The 21,871-nt window shown below is 40.6% G+C and overlaps 1 protein-coding gene across 1 annotated transcript in view; it reads right to left on the bottom strand.

Annotated features, from left to right (window-relative positions):
• LOC115024736 (growth arrest-specific protein 7-like) overlaps nt 1–21,190 on the bottom strand; it is a 38,981-nt gene extending 17,791 nt beyond the window's left edge. Inside the window, exons 1-5 of the mRNA XM_029456541.1 lie at nt 20,843–21,190; nt 11,359–11,436; nt 10,721–10,791; nt 7,332–7,385; nt 3,198–3,287 (exon numbers count right to left, since the gene is read on the bottom strand). Of these exons, the coding sequence (XP_029312401.1) occupies nt 3,198–3,287; nt 7,332–7,385; nt 10,721–10,791; nt 11,359–11,436; nt 20,843–21,011 (462 nt within the window). The 5' untranslated portion in view covers nt 21,012–21,190. The remainder of the gene's footprint in view (nt 1–3,197; nt 3,288–7,331; nt 7,386–10,720; nt 10,792–11,358; nt 11,437–20,842) is intronic.
• Between the last annotated feature and the right edge of the window lie 681 nt (nt 21,191–21,871).

Below are 21,871 nucleotides of genomic sequence, written 5' to 3'. Positions count from 1 at the left end.
CGTAAACCGTCTTTTCAGCTCTGTAAATGCAGCCTCAGCCTGAGGAGTCCATGAGAAGGATGCTGCCGGGGATGTGAGTTGATTGAGAGGTCCGGCAACACGGCTGTAGTCCCTAATGAACCGGCGATAGAAGTTGGCGAAACCCAAGAAACGCTGAAGCTGCTTCCGACTGGTAGGTTGGGGCCACTGCTTGAACCTTCTCTGGATCCGTCCTGACATGTCCCCTCTCGATAATGTATCACAGGAAGTCCACATGAAACTTGCATTTGTCGGCCTTCACAAACAATTTATTTTGGAGAACTTGTTGCACGTGTTGTACATGTCCAAAGTGCTGCAAAAAATCAGAATGTCATCCAGATAAACAAATATAGAACAATTCAGCAGGTCTTGGAGGACCTCGTTCACTAGAGCCTGGAAAACGGCGGGAGCATTGGTGAGTCCAAATGGCATCACGAGGTATTCAAAATGACCAAGGGGGGTGTTGAATGCCGTCTTCCACTCATCCCCCTGCCGTATGTGGACCAAATGGTAAGCGAGCTTGGAGAAGACGGTAGGTTCATGTAATGGCTCGAAGGTTGAATTGATGAGGGGCAAGGGATACTTGTTCTTAATAGTGATGTTGTTTTCAACCCAGATAATCGATAAATGTAAGCTTTTTGAATAAAGCTCTCTTTTTGCATTTGGGTCCTCACCTTTTCTCCACCGTGACAGTACGAACAGACCAACTATGGAACCAGCAGACGTTGGGGACGAGGAGATCTATGATTTAGCATACACTTTAATTAGTATTTTTAGGGAGTTTAAGGGAGACCCTGTTGGAGGATACGGCAGGCTGCGCTACGTTTAGCAAAAGAGGACATTGCTAAGAAGCAGGGACTGAAGAGTTTTTTCCCGAATGGCTCAAGGACTTTGTGGACACCCCACTTTGCCAGTCTAACCCCGCCGATCCTTCCCCCTGAGCCATTTCTGGGCACTCGCCTGGCCCTGGGAGGTCCTCGGAGTGTGCAGAGGACTCCCAGGCCTCTGAAAAGGAGTCTTTTCACCTCCCGGTCTTCAATTCCTGCTGCCGGGCTGCGACAGCCCTCCGTTCCTGCTGCCGGGCCGCGAAAGCCCTCCATTCCTGCTGCCGGGCCGCGACAGGCTCCAGTGCTCCCCCTGCGTCTTGAGACCCAGCTCTCCCCCTGCGGCCTCTTGAGACCCCAGATGTCCCCCTGCTGCCTCTCGAGACCACAGCTCTTCCCCAGCTGCCTCCTGGCCGGCCTCCAGAGCGGCGGCCTCCTTCTCTTCGTTCTTCCTTGTGCTTTCCAGTGTATCCTTGTGGGAAGTCCCCCCTTATAAATGCACTCCAGTTACCACCAACTCTCTGACGACACTAAAATGTCTCTGTAACTGCGCTGATATTTGGACAATTGGACTGGTTTTGCAATGAGGCCCATTTGCATAGAAAGAATATAAACAATTTTGCACCAAATGTCTGCTTGTTACCTAATGTAAATACATGCAAATAGCCCAGGAGCAGTGAGACTCTATTTGCTTGGCAACGCAGTTAGGGTTGTATTTCACCCCTTTGAGGTGCTGTGAGTATTACCCATCTTATTTGTGCAAGTTTAGCAATTGCAAAATCATTTTGTACCTGTGTATTTTAGTTTCTTTCAGCTCATTGTTTTGTTTTGTAAACTATTTAAGGTCTGCTCGAATAAATTGGACATTTGTGTTCTCACATACTGCTCCACTAAATTATTTCAATATTATTTATTTCACTTTTTTCAGAAAATATCGGAGCATTTGGCAGCTAAAGAGACAGATATTTCCCTCTGTAGTTTATGAATAACAAAAGAGAGCTAAAATGAATATTAATAGTGAATTTGTCATGTGGACAAATAATTGCTAATGCTCAATGTCTTGAAATTCTTTATTAGGTGATAATAAGTCATAGTTGTGTTTTCAATTTGTTTCACTGTCCCCAAGTAGACATAAATATTAACCCGTGGAACTCATAACCCCGTGAAACTTTGTGTCAGTACCAGTTTCAGGCAGTTTTAATTAAATCCTTTTGAATTCAAGAATTCTCCGCTATGACTAAGAATATTTAATTTAAGCCCTCTGTCACAGCATTTTTTCCATATGAAATATTTCATGTAGATGTACTATTATTACACATGGCCCTGAAACAAGGTTTCGACTTCAGAATTCTCTTCAGAATTCAAGCTATACAAAATTTCAGTAATTCCAATAATGTGTTTTTTGTTTACATGATGTTTTAAAAAATCTAAATAATGCAGAAAGAGAATGTAAACAAATGGATTATTAAGCTCATAAATTCTTGAAAACAGAGATCAAAACCTAGAGGTTTGAGATTGACTGTCCTGCCACTCCCTGGCTCTGGTGTCCACTTTCCCAACTCACTCTTTCCTTCCACTATGTTCTCACCTACGTGTGCATGACTACAGTGTGTTAGAGCCAAACACCACATCGGGTAGAGATTACACTGCAGGGGTGGAAGATGTCCAAACAGAGCAGCAGAGGCCAGTTGGCTCACTGCACTCCAGCTGATGCGTTGATCAGCATGCAGGATAAGCAGTATGAGATAAATATGGAGTCTTGTTGAAAGATGAAAAGGATCCTGTGTTGTTTTCATTTAGACTCAAGATGTCTATTTAGTGGGGCAAGCAGCAATGTCAACAGAACAATCACCTTTTGAAAGGATGTTCTTTTTTTCTTTTTTTGATTGCTCATTATTCTAATAAGCTTACACTTGTTTGGTGTTAGCGTACTGGTCTTGATTTGACCCTAGGGTTGGGTATCATTTGGATTTTAACAATTCTGGTTCCGGTTCCATTTCTGCCTATCGATTTCGGTTCTTAACAGTTCTTGATTTTGATTCTCTGAGGGGGTCAAAACAGGTCACTTGCTTATTTCACAGAAAACAAACGTATTTGTGAAAACTAACTTGATAAGGTTTAAGATAAGGGAGAGAGAGAGGGAGAGACGTTGCTCGCAACTCTTTTTAATCTTCCTATAGTGCAGACACAAAACAAAAACAAAATATATCGCTTTGTGGAGCACCCTCCAGTCCAGAGAGAATGTACGTGTTTATGAACAGATGAACATAACCAAAACTCTTTATTTTGGGTAAGTTGTGCTCAGGGACAGTAGACGACACATTTTTTGTCTCTTAAATGCCGAGGTGAATTTACCCAGAAGAAGTCACAGTAGCTCCATTCGTTTGGTTTCAGCAGCTGTTGCTCCGGGATGCATGCAAGCGACGGGAACGTCACACAGTTAATCTGAGAGAGAGAGAGAGAGAGAGAGAGAGAGAGAGAGAGAGAGAGAGAGAGAGAGAGAGAGAGAGAGAGAGAGGTTTCAACATGGCAGTGAAATCACTAAAAGAAAAAGCTCTAATTGCAATTAAGAGAACATTTTATCATTTCCAAATTAAAATCTTTGTCATGTAGCTCATTGATCGACAGAAATAGAGAAAGAGGTGCCAGGAGCTGTACTGAAGAAGGGAGCGAAAGATTATTATTTGTGAATTATTTTATAAAGATAAGAAGAAAAAAAAATTTAAGTGTTTATAGGCTAGAAAGGCTAACAATTAGCCTAGCTTCCCTCGGAACAAAACAAGTGGTCGTCATGGAAACTGTCCAGCAGGCAGATAAGAACATCACAGCTGTCAAAGAAGAGAGCAGAGAGATTGTATGAGAGAATGTAAAAGTGTAAAAGCTAGGAAGAAACACAAGCAGAACACTGTGGGAACACCCAGAGGTCCTCTTCACTAACTATGCCCAACAAAAAGAAGCAAGGAAGAAAAACAACCTCATATTTTTCACTGATTCCATCTACAGTGAAGACGATGAGTGCCCAATACCCTCTCTATCTGTATGCATTCATGTTCCTTAAATGTATTTTACTAACTCAGCATCCGGGGCATCATCCCCAGAGTTTCTGTGCCTCTCATCTGGCAGGAATGTGCTGAGAATGGAGTAAGCACCTTCACCAAGCAAGTCCAACACCTGACAGACCAACTATTATCAGTGCCCACAATAAGTACAGAGACACGGACTCTCCCTGCAAGTGTCCCAGACCCACCCTCTCTGCTCTGCACCTAGCCCAACAACTCTCCGCACCTCCTGATACATCCACACATCCCAGCTCCCCCATGTAAATGTTCAGTTGGATCAATGGCCTCTCCCTCCTATATAGAGAGGTGAAGTTTCTGTTTTATGCTGATGACCTTGTTCTACTGTCTCCTACTGAACAAGGACTACAGCAACAGCTGGACAGAGTCGAAAAGTACTGCAAGAACTGGGCCCTGGCAGTAAATATGAAGAATGTCATGATTTTTCAAAAACGCCACAGGAATACCAGTTAACCATAAATAACCATATCATCAAACGTAGTATGAGCTATACATACCTTGGTTTAACCACAATAGCATCAGGAAGTTTGAACAGGGCAGTGAATGCAGTAAAAGAAAAAGCTTGAAGAGCTCTAAATGCAATTAAGAGACAAATTCCAATTAAAATCTGGCTTAAAATATTTGATAGTGTCATCGGGCCCATTGCGCTGTATGGTAATGAAGTATGGTTTCCACTCAGTCATCAGAATCAACAGAGTCTTTACATGCAGAACTCTGCAGATATATTTTACGCGTACACATAAAAACACCAACAAATGCATGTAGATTAAATCGAATGAGAGCACTCGATTTTTTTAACCACCTTAAATCCAGCCCCTGAGACACCATCCACTCCATTGACAAATTCAACCTTTAAATCCCAGGTTTCAAATAATTGAATGACCTATTTTGCTGCTCAATATGTATCAACATGCCACAACCTGAGACACACACACACGTACACACACGCACAAACACAAAGCTTTCTAGGATTCATCGTTCAGCTCTCTCCCTCAATACTCTGAAGTTCTACTTTGGCCCGCAGCAATCAGCACAATGGGTATCCAAAGATTGCTCTTAATAATATTGGTATCAACAGCAGCAGTGATGTTGAATCTGTTGGCTGCAGGCCAGGTGTGTGTTGTTTCCTCATTAGTTCATTTACAAGGAGCAGATACAAGGTCTAGAGTTGATTTCAAGTGTGGTATTTGCTTTCGGAATTTGTTGAGGTCAACTCTCAATATGAAGTCTAAAGAGCTGTCACTATCAGTGAAGCAAGCCATCGTTAGGCCGAAACATCAAAACAAACCCATCAGAGAAATAACAAAAACATTAGGTGTGGCCAAATCAACTGTTTGGTACATTCTTAAAAAGAAACAACGCACTGGTGAGCTCAGCAACACCAAAAGATCTTGAAGACCATGGAAGACGACTGTGGTGGATGACAGAAGAATTCTTCTCCTGGTGAAGGAAAAGCCCTTCACAACAGTTGGCCAGATCAAGAACACTCTCCAGGAGGTAGGTGTATCTGTGTCAAAGTCAACAATCAAGAGAAGACTTCACCAGAGTAAATACAGAGGGTTCACCACACTACGTAAACCATTGGTGAGCCTCAAAAACAGGAAGACCAGATTAGAGTTTGCTAAAAACGCATCTAAAAAAGCCTGTAAAGTTCTGGATCAACATCCAATAGACAGATGAGACAAAGATCAACTTGTAGAATGATGGGAAGAGAAGAGTATGGAGAAGGGAAGGAACTGCTCATGATCTAAAGCACACCACCTCATCAGTGAAGCATGGTGGTGGTCGTGTTATGGCGTGGGCATGTATGGCTGCCAATGGAACTGGTTCCCTTGTATTTATTGATGATGTGACTGCTGACAAAAGCAGCAGGATGAACTCTAAAGTGTTTCGGGCAATATTATCTGCTCATATTCAGCCAAATGCTTCAGAACTCATAGGCGCTTCACAGTGCAGATGGACAATGACCCAAAGCATACTGCAAAAGCAACCAAAGAGTTTTTTAAGGCAAAGAAGTGGAATGTTCTGCAATGGCCAAGTCAGTCACCTGACCTGAATCCAAGTGAGCTTGCATTTCACTTGCTGAAGACAAAACTGAAGGGAAACTGCCCAAAGAACAAGCAGGAAGTGAAGATAGCTGCAGTAGAGGCCTGGCAGAGCATCACCAGGGTCTGGTGATGTCTATGGGTTCCAGACTTCAGGCTGTCATTGACTGCAAAGGATTTGCAACCAAATATTAAAAGTGACAGTTTGATTTATGATTATGTTACTTTGTCCAATTACTTTTGGTCCCTTAAAAAGGGGATACCACGTATAAAATGTGTTGTAATTCCTCCACCATTCATCTGATTTGGATGTAAATACCCTCAAATTTAAGCTGAAAGTCTGCACATATTGATTGTTTAATTTCAAGTCCATTGTGGTGGTGTACAGAGCCAAAATTATGAAAATTGTGTCAATGTCCAAATATTTATGGACCTAACTGTATTTTTAAAAACAACTGAATTTCAGGGGGTTCCGTTGGAGGGGCAGCGCCTCAGACTTGTTCCTTTGTTGGCTGCTATTTATCGTTAGAACACTTAAGAGTGCAAATTGTTTCGCATTTCTGAGACTGCTGTGTTTAACACCAATTAAAGTTTGAATGTCTTACCCGTTTCTGATTGGCTGAGGTCTATGACACAGATTAAAGTTTGAATCTCAAACTTCTTACCGTTGCATTTGTTTAACACTCCTGAATAAAATGTCTTTGTTTGCTCCCTGGGTAACTGGCGTATTAGGTCAATTGAAGGTAAAAACAACAACAAAACATATTTTTAATAATATAATATTTATTATTATTTAGAAATGTTATTATGCAACTTCAATCTCAGAGAATTTGAGTTTTTATAATAATATAATATAGCAGCCTAATAATAATAAAAATATAAGAATTAAAATACTAAATTAATATAATCAATATGTTATATAAATAATAAATACTAAGAATAATAATAATCAGAATAATACAAACAGAATAATAATTAAAATAAAAATTCAGGGGAGACAATTAGCCTACATTTTATTTGATGGGGGCGGTAAGGGACCTGGATAATGGGGGGCGCTGGCCCACAAAAGGTTGAGAACCTAGATGCTGAATATAATGATTTCACTGTGTAACTATTGTGTACACTGTTGTGCAACTGAAAACCAGCAGCAAAAACATTTCATAGGAGTAATTAATATGTGTATTAATGTTATTCATATTTGTATGGCCTCAACTGATCTGAAAAAATTAATCCCACCTGTGCTATCTTGCAGGAAATTGCTTTTTCCTTTTTTAAACTTTTATTGTGGTATAAAATGTGTTCCTTCAAGAAGAGAGCCAGGGTGAGTTCATGGTTAGTTAAGAGTTCCGGTTAGGTGCTCCACTCACTGTGACCGTGGTCTTCTTGTTCTGTTTCCTGGTGGGCGACGTTGATACTGGGCTCTGCGGAGAGAAGAAGGACGCTTTGTCAAAACCTCCATCCTGCCTGTCAGACATGACTGCTCAACATACACATGGTCACTCGCACGCTCACAGTTGTTTTCCTGGCGAGTGCTGTTGGTGCTCTCTACTGCTGCTGGTGTGTGTGTGTGTGTGTGTGTGTGTGTGTGTGTGTGTGTGTGTGTGTGTGTGTGTGTGTGTATGTGTGTGTGTGATTTTTAACACTTAAACTTAGAATCCTTTGCAGTGTCCGGAGTGAACCAACAGAGTGAGAGTGTACAAAGGGGACAGAGATGATGAGAGAATAAATACATATAAAGTGAGATGAAAGGGAATTCCTCTCTTACTAAAAATAAAAAGATAGACAAGAGAACAGGACCTTGAATCCTCAGCAACAAACTTATATTTGTTGAATGACTGGGTATGCATTAGTGTAAGAGGCAGCAAAGGAAATAATTGACGAGACAGCATGATAAAGTGGTGGCTGGATCCTGTATAACTGCACCCTGCCTGCCTGGTTAATTATGATCAAGGGATTAGGATTGATCTGCTCTAACTCTCTATGAATGAAGAGAGAGATCTGATATGTGGAAAGATGATATCATACACCATTATTTATGAAAAACTGCACTAATTACAATGGATGAAATGACTACATGTAATATGAGAGGGGAAACCACAGGGAGTAGTTCCCCTCACCTGGTTTTATGGCCCGCTGTAAAAGCGGAGTCACATCTTTCTCTCAGGAGTTGGTGTAGATCAAAACAAAGCCGAAAGGAGAGAGAACCACAATGTTGTGATTGTGTCTGGTTGTATTCTACCGTGTTGTTAGCTGGACATAGACAACCTTGGCAGACCAAGAACCCAACCTGACCTGAAGCAGGTATTAAGTTTCATGCCTACTCAAGTCTGACTTAAACTGGCTACTGTGTGAACAGCATCTCACTCTTAAGACGGAGTAAACTCTCTGAAAACTAAAAACCACACTAGCTATGTTTCCATTCACACATCCTGAACTAGTACCACTGGTTTCTTTCTATCTTTCTCTGAAGTCAGCAAGGGCCCATTTCAAATATGAACTCAGAGCCAGCATCTTCCTCGCTTCCATTTGTCTTGTTAGGTGTTAAGCGGCGGTGGCCTCATTAGACGGGTGAGAGTCCAGCGCTGATTAAGCCTCATTATAAAATGGACATGTCAAATCAAGCAATCTGATTGGTTCTTAGCAGCCTATTTCTTAAGTATACTGCTGAATGTAAATCACAGGGGGAGGATGGCAGGTTTTGTAACAAGTTTCTAGTGTTTCAGCAGGAGTGTTGACTGTTTGATAGACTGAGATCAGGACAACCTGACTGGATGACTCAACCTGAGGTGGAAGTGCACGACACAATGTGCAAGACGAGACAGGTGCTAAGTGTTTAGTTTAGTGAATAAGTAGACATATAATATGAATATGAATATAATAACACTAATAATAATAATAAATAATAATAGCAATAAATAAAAATGTCAATTTCCATTTGCCTTGACAGAAAGAAAACTAATATTTCTGAACTGCATCATTATTCCGGGACCGCCTCCTTTGAAGTTCAACATTGAAGACTAAATATGTCATAACAAATCAACAAAAGGTCCTTTTTGACATTGCAAAAATGTGTCAGGTGACCAGATTAATTGCTTTGTGTCTGTATATTTTAACTATCTGCTAACATATTCATATACACACATTAAGAAGGCCACAATGTGTCAAACGTGTAATTTCCAGCATACTGATTACAAATGTGGCCCAAAAACAGATTATTGCAACTCTAAAAGTTTTTGGTACAGATCAAAATGAATATCGGAAAATGTAAAGTATCAAAACCAACCCCTAGTTAAAAGAAACCCTACAGTTCTAAAGCTGCCTTCAGCCTTAAGGTAGCGTGCAGAGCATAGAGCTGTCAAGGCAAAGTTTAGCGCAGGTATACATCATCATCACTTCTGGCTACCTCACATACGGTTATACTGCTGATTGGGTGTTAGTGGCCTCAGGCTTATTTGAGCTCTAAACATTTGACTGGAAGAACTGAAACTCAAAACAAGGTTTTTCCTAGTCATTCAGAAGATGCTCTTATCCAGAGTGAATTACAGTGGACTGACTACAGGGACAGTCCCCCTGGAGTAACTCAGGGTTAAGTACCTTGCTTAGAAGCTGATATCTAAGCTCCACATGTAAATATATCAACACTAGAAAAGAGAGGTATATAGCTGTCAAATACAATACACAATATAAAGATTAAATTAGAATACAATATATAAAATATAAACAGGATAATACTACAGTTGTTTTTTAATAACTGATGGTTTTGATTGATGAATTTAGATTGAGCCAGTTTAGAGGTGAAATACTGCGCCCTGTTTCTTTGGAGAAGGTGGCTCAGAACTACACAGTGAGCCTTTAATTGATTGTTATTTTCAGATCAGATTTGCAACCAAAGTATTTAATTGATGATGATTTGAAGATTTCAAAGAAAAGAAAAGCATTAACGTTAGTATCTTAACTTATATTTTGATTGTGCTTTTATAGGATAAATAAGTTAATTGATTAAGGCTTATTAAAATTCTAAATAATCTTCTGACAATCGATTCAGTACATCATTAAAGCACCTGAATAGGGTACCCTGGTAGCAAAATGGCACATACCACATAAAAACCCATGGTGTGACCTCCCCCACCCATAGGTGTTTTCATCTGTCTGTCAAGCTCTTCTCAGCTTCAGCTCTCACTCTTAATTTAATTAATTAATTAATTAATTAATTCAATGTAATTCAACGATGCTTTGTTGGCATGAAAGTTTAAAGAAACAATGTGGCTAAAGTATCAAAATACAAAAGTACACAAAAATTAAAAATGATTCATTAAATAATTATTAATTAAATAATGTGTGTGTGTGTGTGTGTGTGTGTGTGTGTGTGTGTGTGTGTGTGTGTGTGTGAGAATAATCACCCCAATCTTTAATCAAGCTCCACAGCGTCTGTGTGTCTACTATGCTCGGTCGCTGAAGGTTGCTTGGCGGTCAAATGATTATTTGTTATCAATAAATGGTTTAATTTTATGTTGCAGTGTGTTTATTTTAGAAAACCTTGCCAGGTAGTAAGCGTTTTATAAATTAACCACTTGAGGCCGGTGATTTTAACAGCTAGGCTCTGTGTCGCCACTAACATCGGCCCTTAGCTGTTGTAATATCACTGTGACTTACGGCTTCTCATGGCTAATTGCTTAATTGACACTCTTATACTCACTGCGGTGGGTGTGTGACATGTTCTCGAGGAACAGGGATAACAATAATCAGACAGCTTTACCTGTGGCTCTGTACTGCTTTTCCTAACCAGACTGTGTGACTCTTCCACATGATGCAAGGGAAATCCATTCACTGGAGAGAAAGAAGAGAAAAAAGGAGAGATCAAGACAGAGAGAGAGAAAGAAATGTCATTACTTCTTTGGTGTTTGCAGATGGGCTGTAAATTTGTGCTGATCCTGGGAAAATTCACCTATTTTTATGAGTTAAATCAAGCCAGTGCTGAAATGTCCTTTTGTTTTGTTGCTTGATAAATGTCTTTAATAGGGCAAGCACGGATAATAAAAAACTGAGATCTGGATTGGGTTTCGCTAGCTATTCCTAAATCAATCACTGAGTTTATGTGCAAAGTCCTTAATAAATTCTTAATTTAAAAAAATGTAAACTAAATTAATGTCTTAGCTACTAAAACACTTAGTGTAGTTGGTTTATAATCAAAGGGATACAAATGAATGGGGGCTGCTCCCATTAGAATGACAAACATCACACAAACCTTAGTGTCTGTCTCTGTGTATCTGCCTTTAGAGCAGGGCCAACACAAAGACACAGTAGGCCAGCAGATCTGCAGATAAAATGAGTCACAGGAAGTATGTTTGGTGTGCATGAGCGGGTGCTTTGTGCCACTACATAAATTTGTAGTACCTGTTGGCAGGGAGGTCTTGTGGCGGAGGGAGGTCTTGGGGGTCCCAGGTGCACTGGACGGTCTCTCCCATGTCGTTTCTGATGGAGTGTTAAAGAGAAAGGGGGGGGGGGTTGAGATTAGGAGAGCAGTAGGTCTCCCAGCTGTCATATTCTTGTCATTGTGTAAGTGTTTGTTCAATTTGAGCAAAAATAAGAGGAAGTGATTCCATTTGTGCAGTCAGCAGTTGAACTAGAAAAAGGCACATATCTTACAGTGTCTGACAGTACAGTTGTTGTGATGACTGGTCCGACATTTTCCTTCACTTCATGACATCATTCTGACGTGTTCATAGTTTGGAGTGGGATCTACTTTGTTTTTATACCCTAACGAGTCAGCAGACGTTGTTTTCTGTCGACACAGAAGTGGGAGCGGTTTCTAGGAGCAGTTCACTTAATATTTGACATAACAATCAGAGTAATATGTCAACAAAATAGTTGTTATTTCTGCAAGTCAACTAACAACAACATGTGCAGCTGGATAAATATAATTCATGCCTGTGGCTATTTCCCATGTAGTTATATATCTAGCTAGCTTTGTAGAAAGAACATTCTTAATCCAGACCAAAAAGCTGTGTTGTGTCTCGTCAGTTATGTTAACTGTATTCATGTTCATGTTTAGGTCAGGTTTTTGTTTAGTTTAAAGTTAGTCTGTGGTTGTCATGTGCACTTTGTGTAGTTAGATTCACTCATGTCTAGTCTCGTCATGCACTTCACTTCACTTTTTGAAATGTTCCCTTCCCCTTGTGTCATGTCTTGTTTTACTTCCTTCCTTGGTATGCCCCGCCCCTGATTGTTTTCACCTGTGCCCTCTCACATCATGTTTAAATAGTCCTGCCCCCCCTTGTCTTGTGCCAGTTGGCACTTGTTCATGTGTCGTGAGTCTCAAGTGATCAGTTCAGTTTTTGTCAGGTTTAGCTTTTCCATGTGCCTCAGTGTAGTGAAGCACTCGCTTCAGCCAATTGTTTCGGAAATGGGTTCATTACTCGAAGCTTCAGGTACAATGACCTCTACTGGCGAAGTGCAAGGCTGCAGTGGATTTAAAGTATCTTTGCCTTGAAAATTCTTTGACACACACATCTAAGACTGAATATCATGTTATATTTAAAAATAAATATTGATGATTGTGTGTATGTGTTATTGAGAAGAGAGTGCTGGGAGGAAAATGTGGGCTTATTAGGCTTTAAATGATAGTACAGTTTAAGATTGGATAGAGATAAGGAAAATTAAACGCAACAGATGGCCACTGGTCAGATTCGAACCCCAGGGTGCTGCGGCAAGCCTTTAATTGAGGGAACGCCTACTCTACAAGCTGCGCCACTGGGGCTGCGCATTTTTATGTGGGATGTACATTATTCTTTCAACAGATTTAGATCTGGTTTCTTTACTTGCGCACAAGGAATAGATGATGCTGGTGTGCATAAAAATTGTTTCGCTAGTTGGCTGGCTAATGATCAAATACAATACCAACAACTCAACAGCAATAACGCATACTACTACGACAACAACCCACACATTGTGTTACATATGAACACAATACACCAGAACATATTTCACATGTCATTTCAGAGGTCTGGAACCAGGCTTGATGAGTTGATGAATCACCCTAATTCGTCAACTGTTTCCAACTTTTCTAAAATAGACTTAAAGTAACTGGCTAACATTATCATTAGCAAACACAACTAACAGCAATAACAGCTTACACAGCAATGTGTTAAGTATAAACAATGATATTACTGTTTTTATATTTAGGAAAATAATTCATTATACCTTCACAAAGCAGGTCAGAGCAAACTATAGAATGCTCAGCTAAATTATCCTATTGCATAACCTTGTGAAAACAGCTGGCCACCATCATGGCTAAAAGCTATCTTACAATGCCCAAGTCCCAATCTTATTAGGATATTTATTTACTACAAGAACACAGTGACCCAGGTTTCAAGATGAGTTACAGAAAAATGTTCATGTTGTTAATGTTAAAATTTAAAAATACTCTTATGTGATTACTTATCATAAGCACATGCACATATGTAGCATGTAAATATATATATATATATATATATATATATATATATATATATATATATTATAATTATATGAGAATTACTGTGTATTTTGGAAACATTTATTTTGGGATGTGAACTTTATTGACAGGTCTCTCAGCCAGGGAGTCACCTGTTATGGTTGTCGCATTCTTGCTTGTTGCGTCCAATGTGCTCAAATTTGTATTTTGTGGCTCCAGCATTTACCAAGAACTACTATTATCACATCAGGACCACATTTGACAAAAATCCCATGGTGGAAAGGGCTACATTCTGCAATACAAGTTGTGGGTTTAGCTTCATGGTTGGAAAGAATGTCCTGTACAACAGCCCCTTCACATCAGTCATTTTAAGTTACTGGATAAAGAAAATAGGTTCCTTCATCAATCATCTGTTTTCCTTTAGACTAATAACAACTGAATATGATAGGTACAAACTTTTCAATTTCATTTAATAGATTTGTAATGTATAACTGAGCGCCTTAGTGGCACTGATACGTTCCCATCATCTGTCCCTATTTGACTTCTGCTTGTAAAGATGCTGGAAAATAGGGACACAAAAAGCCTGGCTGAGAAAAGACCTTAATATGAAGGGCTCTCTTTGATCTATCCTCCCCTGAGTCTATTCTCACCACAGCCCTGAGCCGTTACTGTCAGTATAGAAAGAAGAGGACGGACATGTAAAGAGCTCTTATTTCATTTGAGTCTCTTGGGCTGGATCACCTCTATTTGGTGCTGCGAAGCAGGGGAAACAACTGAACCAAGCTCAAATTACATGCATGGAGGGGATAACTGGCGCCTTATGGAGAGAGGCTGTGCCTTCACTTTTGATGTACAACACCAGCGCACTTACCCTAAATGGCTCAATTTCCCTCGATTAGATTGTCGTAAACAAATCGATACTGTGCGAAATATACTAATGCAGAAAAATACAGCATAATCTATTTACCTCTGGAAAAGTGTTTGTTATTGTAACTGTCTGCCTTGCCAAAGGGATAGCAGTAAAAGTTCTATTTAAAAAACTATATTTATATTACATTTAACATGTGGATAATGCCCAGTTTGCCAGATTGAAAAATAGGAAATTCAATTGATATGACAAATTAAGTTATCTTATCAATATCATTTTTAATTTAATATGCCCTTAAAATATTTTTCAGTCAATTGAAACATGTTTGTATTAGTGACTGTACGAGGTGTAAAATCGCACATATTTACTAAGAATGTTGACACTCAAGTGGAACAGTTTGAGTTTCTAGCCAACTAGCTCTTGAAATCCTTATAATTTCAGTCAAACAGGTTTCTATACAGGTGAGAGATCAGATTCAGTCAGTCATAACTGCAAGTTCATTCTGCATATATCACTGGTTCAGACTCACCGGAGTGTAGCAGCAACTTAGTGACTGACAACAGAAGACAGTAGTAGTGTAGCAGACATTAATTAATTCAAATAGTCAACAGCAAATCTAAAAACAAAAATACCCTGCCATCAGCTTACTGTCCACCATACACGCCACAAGAGATGCGATACAGCCCCGATTCTGATCGGGGAGAAAGAGAAATGGAGAAGTTAGCATTGACACTGCTATATTTTATTCATAACTATATGACACTTGGCTTTGATGCATTAGCTACTGTACCTCCTGTCTGTGGTTTTTATGAGTCAAGACAGCCCATTCACACTCCGTATCATCCCAGAGGAACGATAGTGCCCAAAGGTGCAATGTATAAGATATGGCCAGAATTTAATTAAAAATAATTTTCCCTCATCTCTGCCACCCCAGATCCAAGCCAATAAACAAACTATCAAAACGCAATGCTACACAGACTTTACAGCCCCCGGTTAGTGGCACAGTAAACACACAGATGGCTAATGTAAACTGTAGGCCAACGTTCTGTCTCTCAGAATGTCAGCCGTTTAGTTTGGCCGATGGATTGATTGATTGATTGATAAATATACTTTAATGAGCCCAAATTCAGATTGTAAGTAATAAGTATGGACCCAGTAGTTGAGGTGAAATGCTGCCCCTTATTTCTTTGGAGAAGACTCTCCTCTTATAGCGATAAAACAGACAAGGAAAAAGCAGAAGATACACTGTAGCCATTGTGGATAAAGGTTAGCATTTACAGTTACGTAAGACTACGACAAACTGAGCGTGCAGGCCGTTGCAAGCATTTGAGGTCAGCTGAGCAGACAGTGGCATTGAGATGTAACGAGAAATGTAAGCATATTCTGCTGGACACCAAGCCTACCAGCCAAGGACAGACTGCATATTGTTATCAGTGCTATTTAATAATATAACCTACCATATCTAAACTAAACAATGTTGACATTTGCAGGAAAAGAGCTGAAATGAAAACAGAATGTCCGGATTCTGTTCCAGAAGAAACTCCATTGACATTTGTCAATTTAATTGACTAAAGATCCAGCCATGCAACGTAACAAAGTAATTTTATACGTGAGTTCAATACGAGGCTGCCACTATTGTGCCCCTGAGCAAGGTACTTAACCCTGAGTTGCTCCAGGGAGACTGTCCCTGTAGTTAGTTCTCTTTAGGTCGCTCTGGATAAGAGTGTCTGCTAAATAAATAAAAAAATTACCTGTAATTTAATTCAAAACTAGAATAAGCATTTCCTAAAGAAAATTTGTGGGAGATAACAATGATAATTCAAAAATACCACTGAAGTAGTACTAGTAATTTAGAAGCAGCAGTAGCAGTATCGAACCGGTGACCATTGATTCCACAAGAATTATAGACTGCCATTAAAGGTTCAATGTGTAAGATATGTCAACATTTATACTTAAAACAATTAACTAACATTATCAACAGTATGAGTGTGAAGAAGTAACAGTGTTAATGTTATGTTAAAGACATCTCTCTGTTGTGTTGTAGAGATATCTACTAAAGTTAGCATGCTAACAGCTAGCTGTGCTCCGTCCAGTCTGTATTACCACTTGTTCCTCTAGAGGTGATAGTGAGTCACTGTAACTCCAGTGGCTGCCGAGTGCCGGCTCTGCGACCTGTCTCCTCCTCTGCTCTCCTGGCTGCACCGCCACCGGTAAAATGAGACAAATATGTGGGTCGATTTTCTAGCACCTTTGGATTTAGTCCGATAAACAAACTAACGTAACGTTACAAGGGCTACAGCTCCGGTTAACATTAGAGCTCCAGTAAACACAGATCATCAGCCTCACGTGAAAATGATCAGACAGCAGAGTTTGACAGGCTGTCAGTTTCAGCAGTTTGGTCGAATTTTGGTATTCTGAACCTGCTGACCCCAGATCCTGTGCTCCCTCCGTCCCTCCAGACCCCAGCCCCTGTGCTCCCTCCGTCCCTCCAGACCCCAGCCCCTGTGCTCCCTCCGTCCCTCCAGACTCCAGCCCCTGTGCTCCCTCAGTCTCTCGAGACTCCAGCCCCTGTGCTCCCTCAGTCCCTCGAGACTCCAGCCCCTGTGCTCCCTCCGTCCCTCCGCCGGCCTCCTGAGCGGCTCCACCAGCTGTCCCGTCCGGCCTCCTGAGCATCTCCGCCGGTCTCCAGCGTGGCCTCCCCGCCGGCCTCCTGAGTGGCTCCACCCGCATCCAGACGGTCTCCTGAGCGGCTCTGCCCGCATCCAGCCCGACCTCCTGAGCATCTCCGCCGGCCTCCTGAGCAGCTCTGTCCGCATCCAGACCAGCCTCCTGAGCATCTCTGCCGGCCTCCTGAGCAGCTCTGTCCACATCCAGACCAGCCTCCTGAGCGGCTCTGCCCGCCTCCAGCCCAGCCTCCCCACCGGCCTCCGGTGCATCTCCACCGGCCTCCATCGCGGCCTCCCTGCTGGCCTCCTGAGCGGCTCCACCCGCATCCAGCCCGGCCTCCTGGGCGTCTCCACCGCCGCCCCCCTCTCCGCCGGCATCCTGAGCTGCTTCGCCGGCCTCCTGCCCAGCCCTCCTTGTTTGCCCCTTGATAATGCTTTATTTTCAATCCAAAGTGTAGTTGTTGAGCAAAGCAGGACATTATTTTGTGTAAAGTGACAGATTAAAAGTGGAAAATAAATGGAAGGAATACTCTAAGGCAGGGGTCACCAACCTTTTTGAAACTGAGAGCTACTTCAAGGGTACTAAATAATACTACTAAGTGCTACTTGTTTGATACAAACTTCCTGAATAAGATAGTTGCACGGTTCACCTTTAATGATAATATAATCATAATAAATATTCATATATGTGAAGAGACTGAGCACATATTAATGTTAATTATTCATCATGATTATTAACAATAATTTACCATGGTAGGAAACACAGATATATTTAAACATGCAACATTATTTATTTATGTTCTCAATCTATTTCAACATTTGAAAGTCAGAGTTATCACATCTCTGATATTTTTGTAAATGTCTTTATTGACAGTTTTGTATGAATGAGAACATTTGTAGTATTTTGTTCAAAATCACACCGGTTATAGTTTAGTACAAACTATCACTTCTGTAAAAAAAATTAAGGAAATTATTAACTGTCACATCTTCAAATCTTGTTCTGCCCACAGTGCTGCCAGGTGGGTAGCTTTTGTGACACGTACCGAAGTGTCTCTCCATAATGTGCCTCTTGCTGTCTCCCCGCAAATGAGACATACACACTTTTATTTCACTGTTGTAAAAAATAATTCTTCCTCCCAATCATTGTGAAAATAGTTTTGCTTTTCTGCCATGTTTAGCGTAAAAAACGCACCTAGCACCCCATCGTAGCTGCTGCTGCTAGCTTGTTTCAGCGAAAAGGCAAATGGAGATTTGGCTTGTGCGTGGAATTGAACTCTGACCCCAGACAGGGTCAGAGGTCATAAGGTGACACCTTAGAGAAGGGGTATTCAACTTCATTAGCAAGTGGGCCAAATAAGAAAATCCCTGGGGGTTCCTGGACTTTGTCAATGAATCACTACAAATAACTCTTACTTACAGTAGTGTTAATAGTTACTAATACATGAAATGAACTAGTAATGTGCATTCCTTTTCTTCACTTTAATTGTCACCATAATTCATTGCAGAAAGCAACCAGTCCAAACGAAACAGTAGGAAAGCTATGGCTACAAGGCTTGACACAAAAGTGCAAAATGTTGCATCTTTAAAACCAAGGAGACATAAGTTGTTTTCCCAACAGGTCCATGTCCACTAATGTAGAAAAAAGATGAATATAATAAAACAGTATTCATCACATTAACAGTAAGTAGCCCTGTTTATAATATCCTCAACCCTTCCAAGCATACATAAGGTGCTTTGAAAACAAGTCCATATCCATAAAATGAAATACTAAATGCAAATAGAACATAGTAAAACAGCAGCCATCAGACTCACAATAACATACATATCTTGGATACATTTTTACAATTTAACAGTAAGTAGGCTTGTTTGAATCATCATGAAACAGATGTGTCTTTGCATTTACACTAAGAATGCATTACAGGCCTAAGTCACTACTATAGAACTACCACACATATCAGACTTCTGTCATTTTGAGCCTGTTTGAGTCAGTGAGAGAAATTACACTGCCTTGATTTAGCTATTTCAGCATAGTCTGGCTCATAAGTGGTAAGGGCAATCCTGAGACACTCATGCAACTTCTCATTGGTCATGGAGAAACAAGCTTGTTTTGATGGATTGATATGAAAAAAACTAACTCACAAGTATAGGTAGATCCAAAAATTGTCAGTATAAGCAAGGCCACCTTCCACATTGTGGGGTACTGATACTGGCTAACATGGTTTGACCAAAAGTCCACTACACCCTCAGACTGCAAGTGCTGTTTTAAAGCAAAGGAAGACTGCACATCAACCAGTTCCATCTGAAAGATGCTGTCAAAATGCTGAAGCCATAGAATCTCTTTTGTCATGAAGTCTGTCATGTCATGACTGGCGTTACGTTTGTGGTCAGGTCAGCACATTCGTCAGGTGATGTGCTCATAAATGCACAGAGTTGTGGGAAGTGCAGCAGTGTTATTATCATTATGTCTGTTTTGAAGATCGTTAGCTTTGTCTTGAAGGCACAAAGTCTTTCAACCAAATCAGCGATAGAATTTTCCCACAGAAAGTAAACTTCTGCTATAAACTGTTCATCCAACATGCGCTCCAGGAGGTTTGTAGCTTGTTTGTGTTTACATGTGCAATGGAAAGACACAATCTCCAGGAGTAGTTCACAGAAACGGCTCCTGAGCAAATGGAAGGAAAAAATCACTTAGTCTTCTCACAGAAACATGTTTTACATTTTGTTTTTGTTTTTAATTATTTTAATCTTTTACACGTTGCACCTTCAGTCACTTTAATAAGAATAAATCACAGAGCAGCCCTTTCACATCACAGTAGTAACCTTTCTAGCTAGCAAGAAAAATTACAACTAAAAACAGCACTGGGTAATATCTGCATGCAAAGACATGACCTGTTTCACAGACTAAATAACAAAGTGGACCTGAAATAAAGAATATTCTAATCCACCTTAATGAGACACTATGGATTCATCCTGGTATAAAATTAAATCAGGAAGAAAAAAAGCCAAACTTGAGAGTTAGGGTCTTATTTTTGTAATTTGGGCACTCATATTACTTATTATACTCATTACTCTTCATCATTTATCCCATCAGTTATATCAGTTCTGGGGAGCTCTCTGGACACTGTGGAGGTGGTGGGAGACAGGAGAATGATGGCCAAGCTGTCCTCTCTATTGGACAACATGTCCCACCCCCTCCAGGACACTTTGTCCGCACTGTGCAGCTCCTTCAGCGACGGTCTGCTTCACCCACGGTGTCTCACGGAGAGATACCGTAGGTCCTTTCTCCCTGCAGCGGTCAGACTGTACAATCACCACGGGCCCTGGTATACCACCATACCAAGAACACACTATTCCACCACTGTTGTGCAATTATCACTGCCACGTGCAATATTCACTTTTTATAACTTTTTATCAACCACTTTGTACTTGTTTATCTTTATCTATTTAATTATTGTGTACTTGTCACTTTACTTCATATGTTATTTTGCTGTAACAAGGTACATTTGTGGGACTAATAAAGAATTTTTTATTCTGATTCTGATATACACTGCATACGTGTTCATTAGAATAAACATTGAAGGAGCAGTTCAACATTATGGGAAAAATGGCAATTTGCTTTCTTTCTGAGAGCGAGATGAGAAGATCAACCTTGTCTCTGTGCATTAAATATGGTGTTGGACTCAGGAGGTGATTAGCCTAGCTTAGCATAGGCATACAGGCTGGAAGCAGAGGAATCAGTTAGCCAGTAATTAACATGTATCTTGTTTATTTAACCCGTACATGAACAGAAATGTAAAAAGTGCAGATTGTGGTTTTAGAGAGAGTTATCTTCTGCAGCTACGGTATGTCTTCAAAATGTGTCCTGGACTGTTACATTTCATTGACTCTTACCATTGCTGGTGGTGTTGACGTAGTATCTGCGTCCCTGTGGAGACACGTAGCATCTCCATTGAGGAGGCAGGGGGTCTCTGAGGTCCTCAACAGGGAGCTGATTCAGAGATGCCGTTCTCTGTCGAAACAGACAAAGCAAGTTTGTGTCAATAACCACAAACGGGCTCATCAGCACATTGGAGGTGAAATTGAAACAACATGTTAGATCTAAGACAAAGATTTATTTCTCAAGGGTCTGTCATAATTGAAATAATTGCTAGAGATATAAAGATAAAAGAAAATCGAACAAAACCTCTGAAGGCAACACAATAGATGAAGAAGAAATGTTCTCAGCTTGGGTTCAATGAGGTTCTCATTTCCTCAATTAATTCACAACCAGCAACCAATGATATCATAGTGGAGCAGGCTGCGCTACCACCGCTGCCACATGAAGAACAACAAACTGCCTGTCTGAGACCCTGAGCTCCAGAGTCAGCGTATGTGCACACAACATACACACATCTGCTACTGATTAGGAAAACAACGAGCTGAGAACACTGTAACACACTGTGGAGAGGTTGTTTGGAGAATTTCCACTGAGAACTTTTCAGAGAGATTACAAAGCTTCCGCATTCCCATTGAGGTATTGCAGTTTGCTCGTGACCCATGAGCCTGATGCAGACTTCTGTGTAAAAGTAAAAGAGGTAATATCTTGTATTGATGAGAGCATCTTTCAGATGGAACTGGTTGATATGCAGTCTTCCTTTCAAAAAAGCACTTGCAGTCTGAGAGTGTAGTGGACTTTTGGTTAGCCAGTGTCAGTACCCCACAAGGTGGCCTTGCTTATACTGACAATTTTTGGATCTACCTATACTTGTGAGTTAGCTTGTTAGTCTAGCTTTTCTCATATAAATGGCATAAAAAACATGGCTCGTTTCTGCATAACCAATGAGAAGTTGCATGAGTGTCTCAGGATTGCCCTTACCACTTATGAGCCAAACTATGATGAAATATCTAAATCAAGGCTGTGTCATTTCTCTCACTGACTCA

This window comes from Cottoperca gobio, chromosome 19 (assembly GCF_900634415.1).
Source record: "Cottoperca gobio chromosome 19, fCotGob3.1, whole genome shotgun sequence".
NCBI classification, from domain to species: domain Eukaryota; kingdom Metazoa; phylum Chordata; class Actinopteri; order Perciformes; family Bovichtidae; genus Cottoperca; species Cottoperca gobio.
Note: the sequence above shows the minus strand (reverse complement) of the source record. Positions and strands in the feature narration are given on the sequence as shown.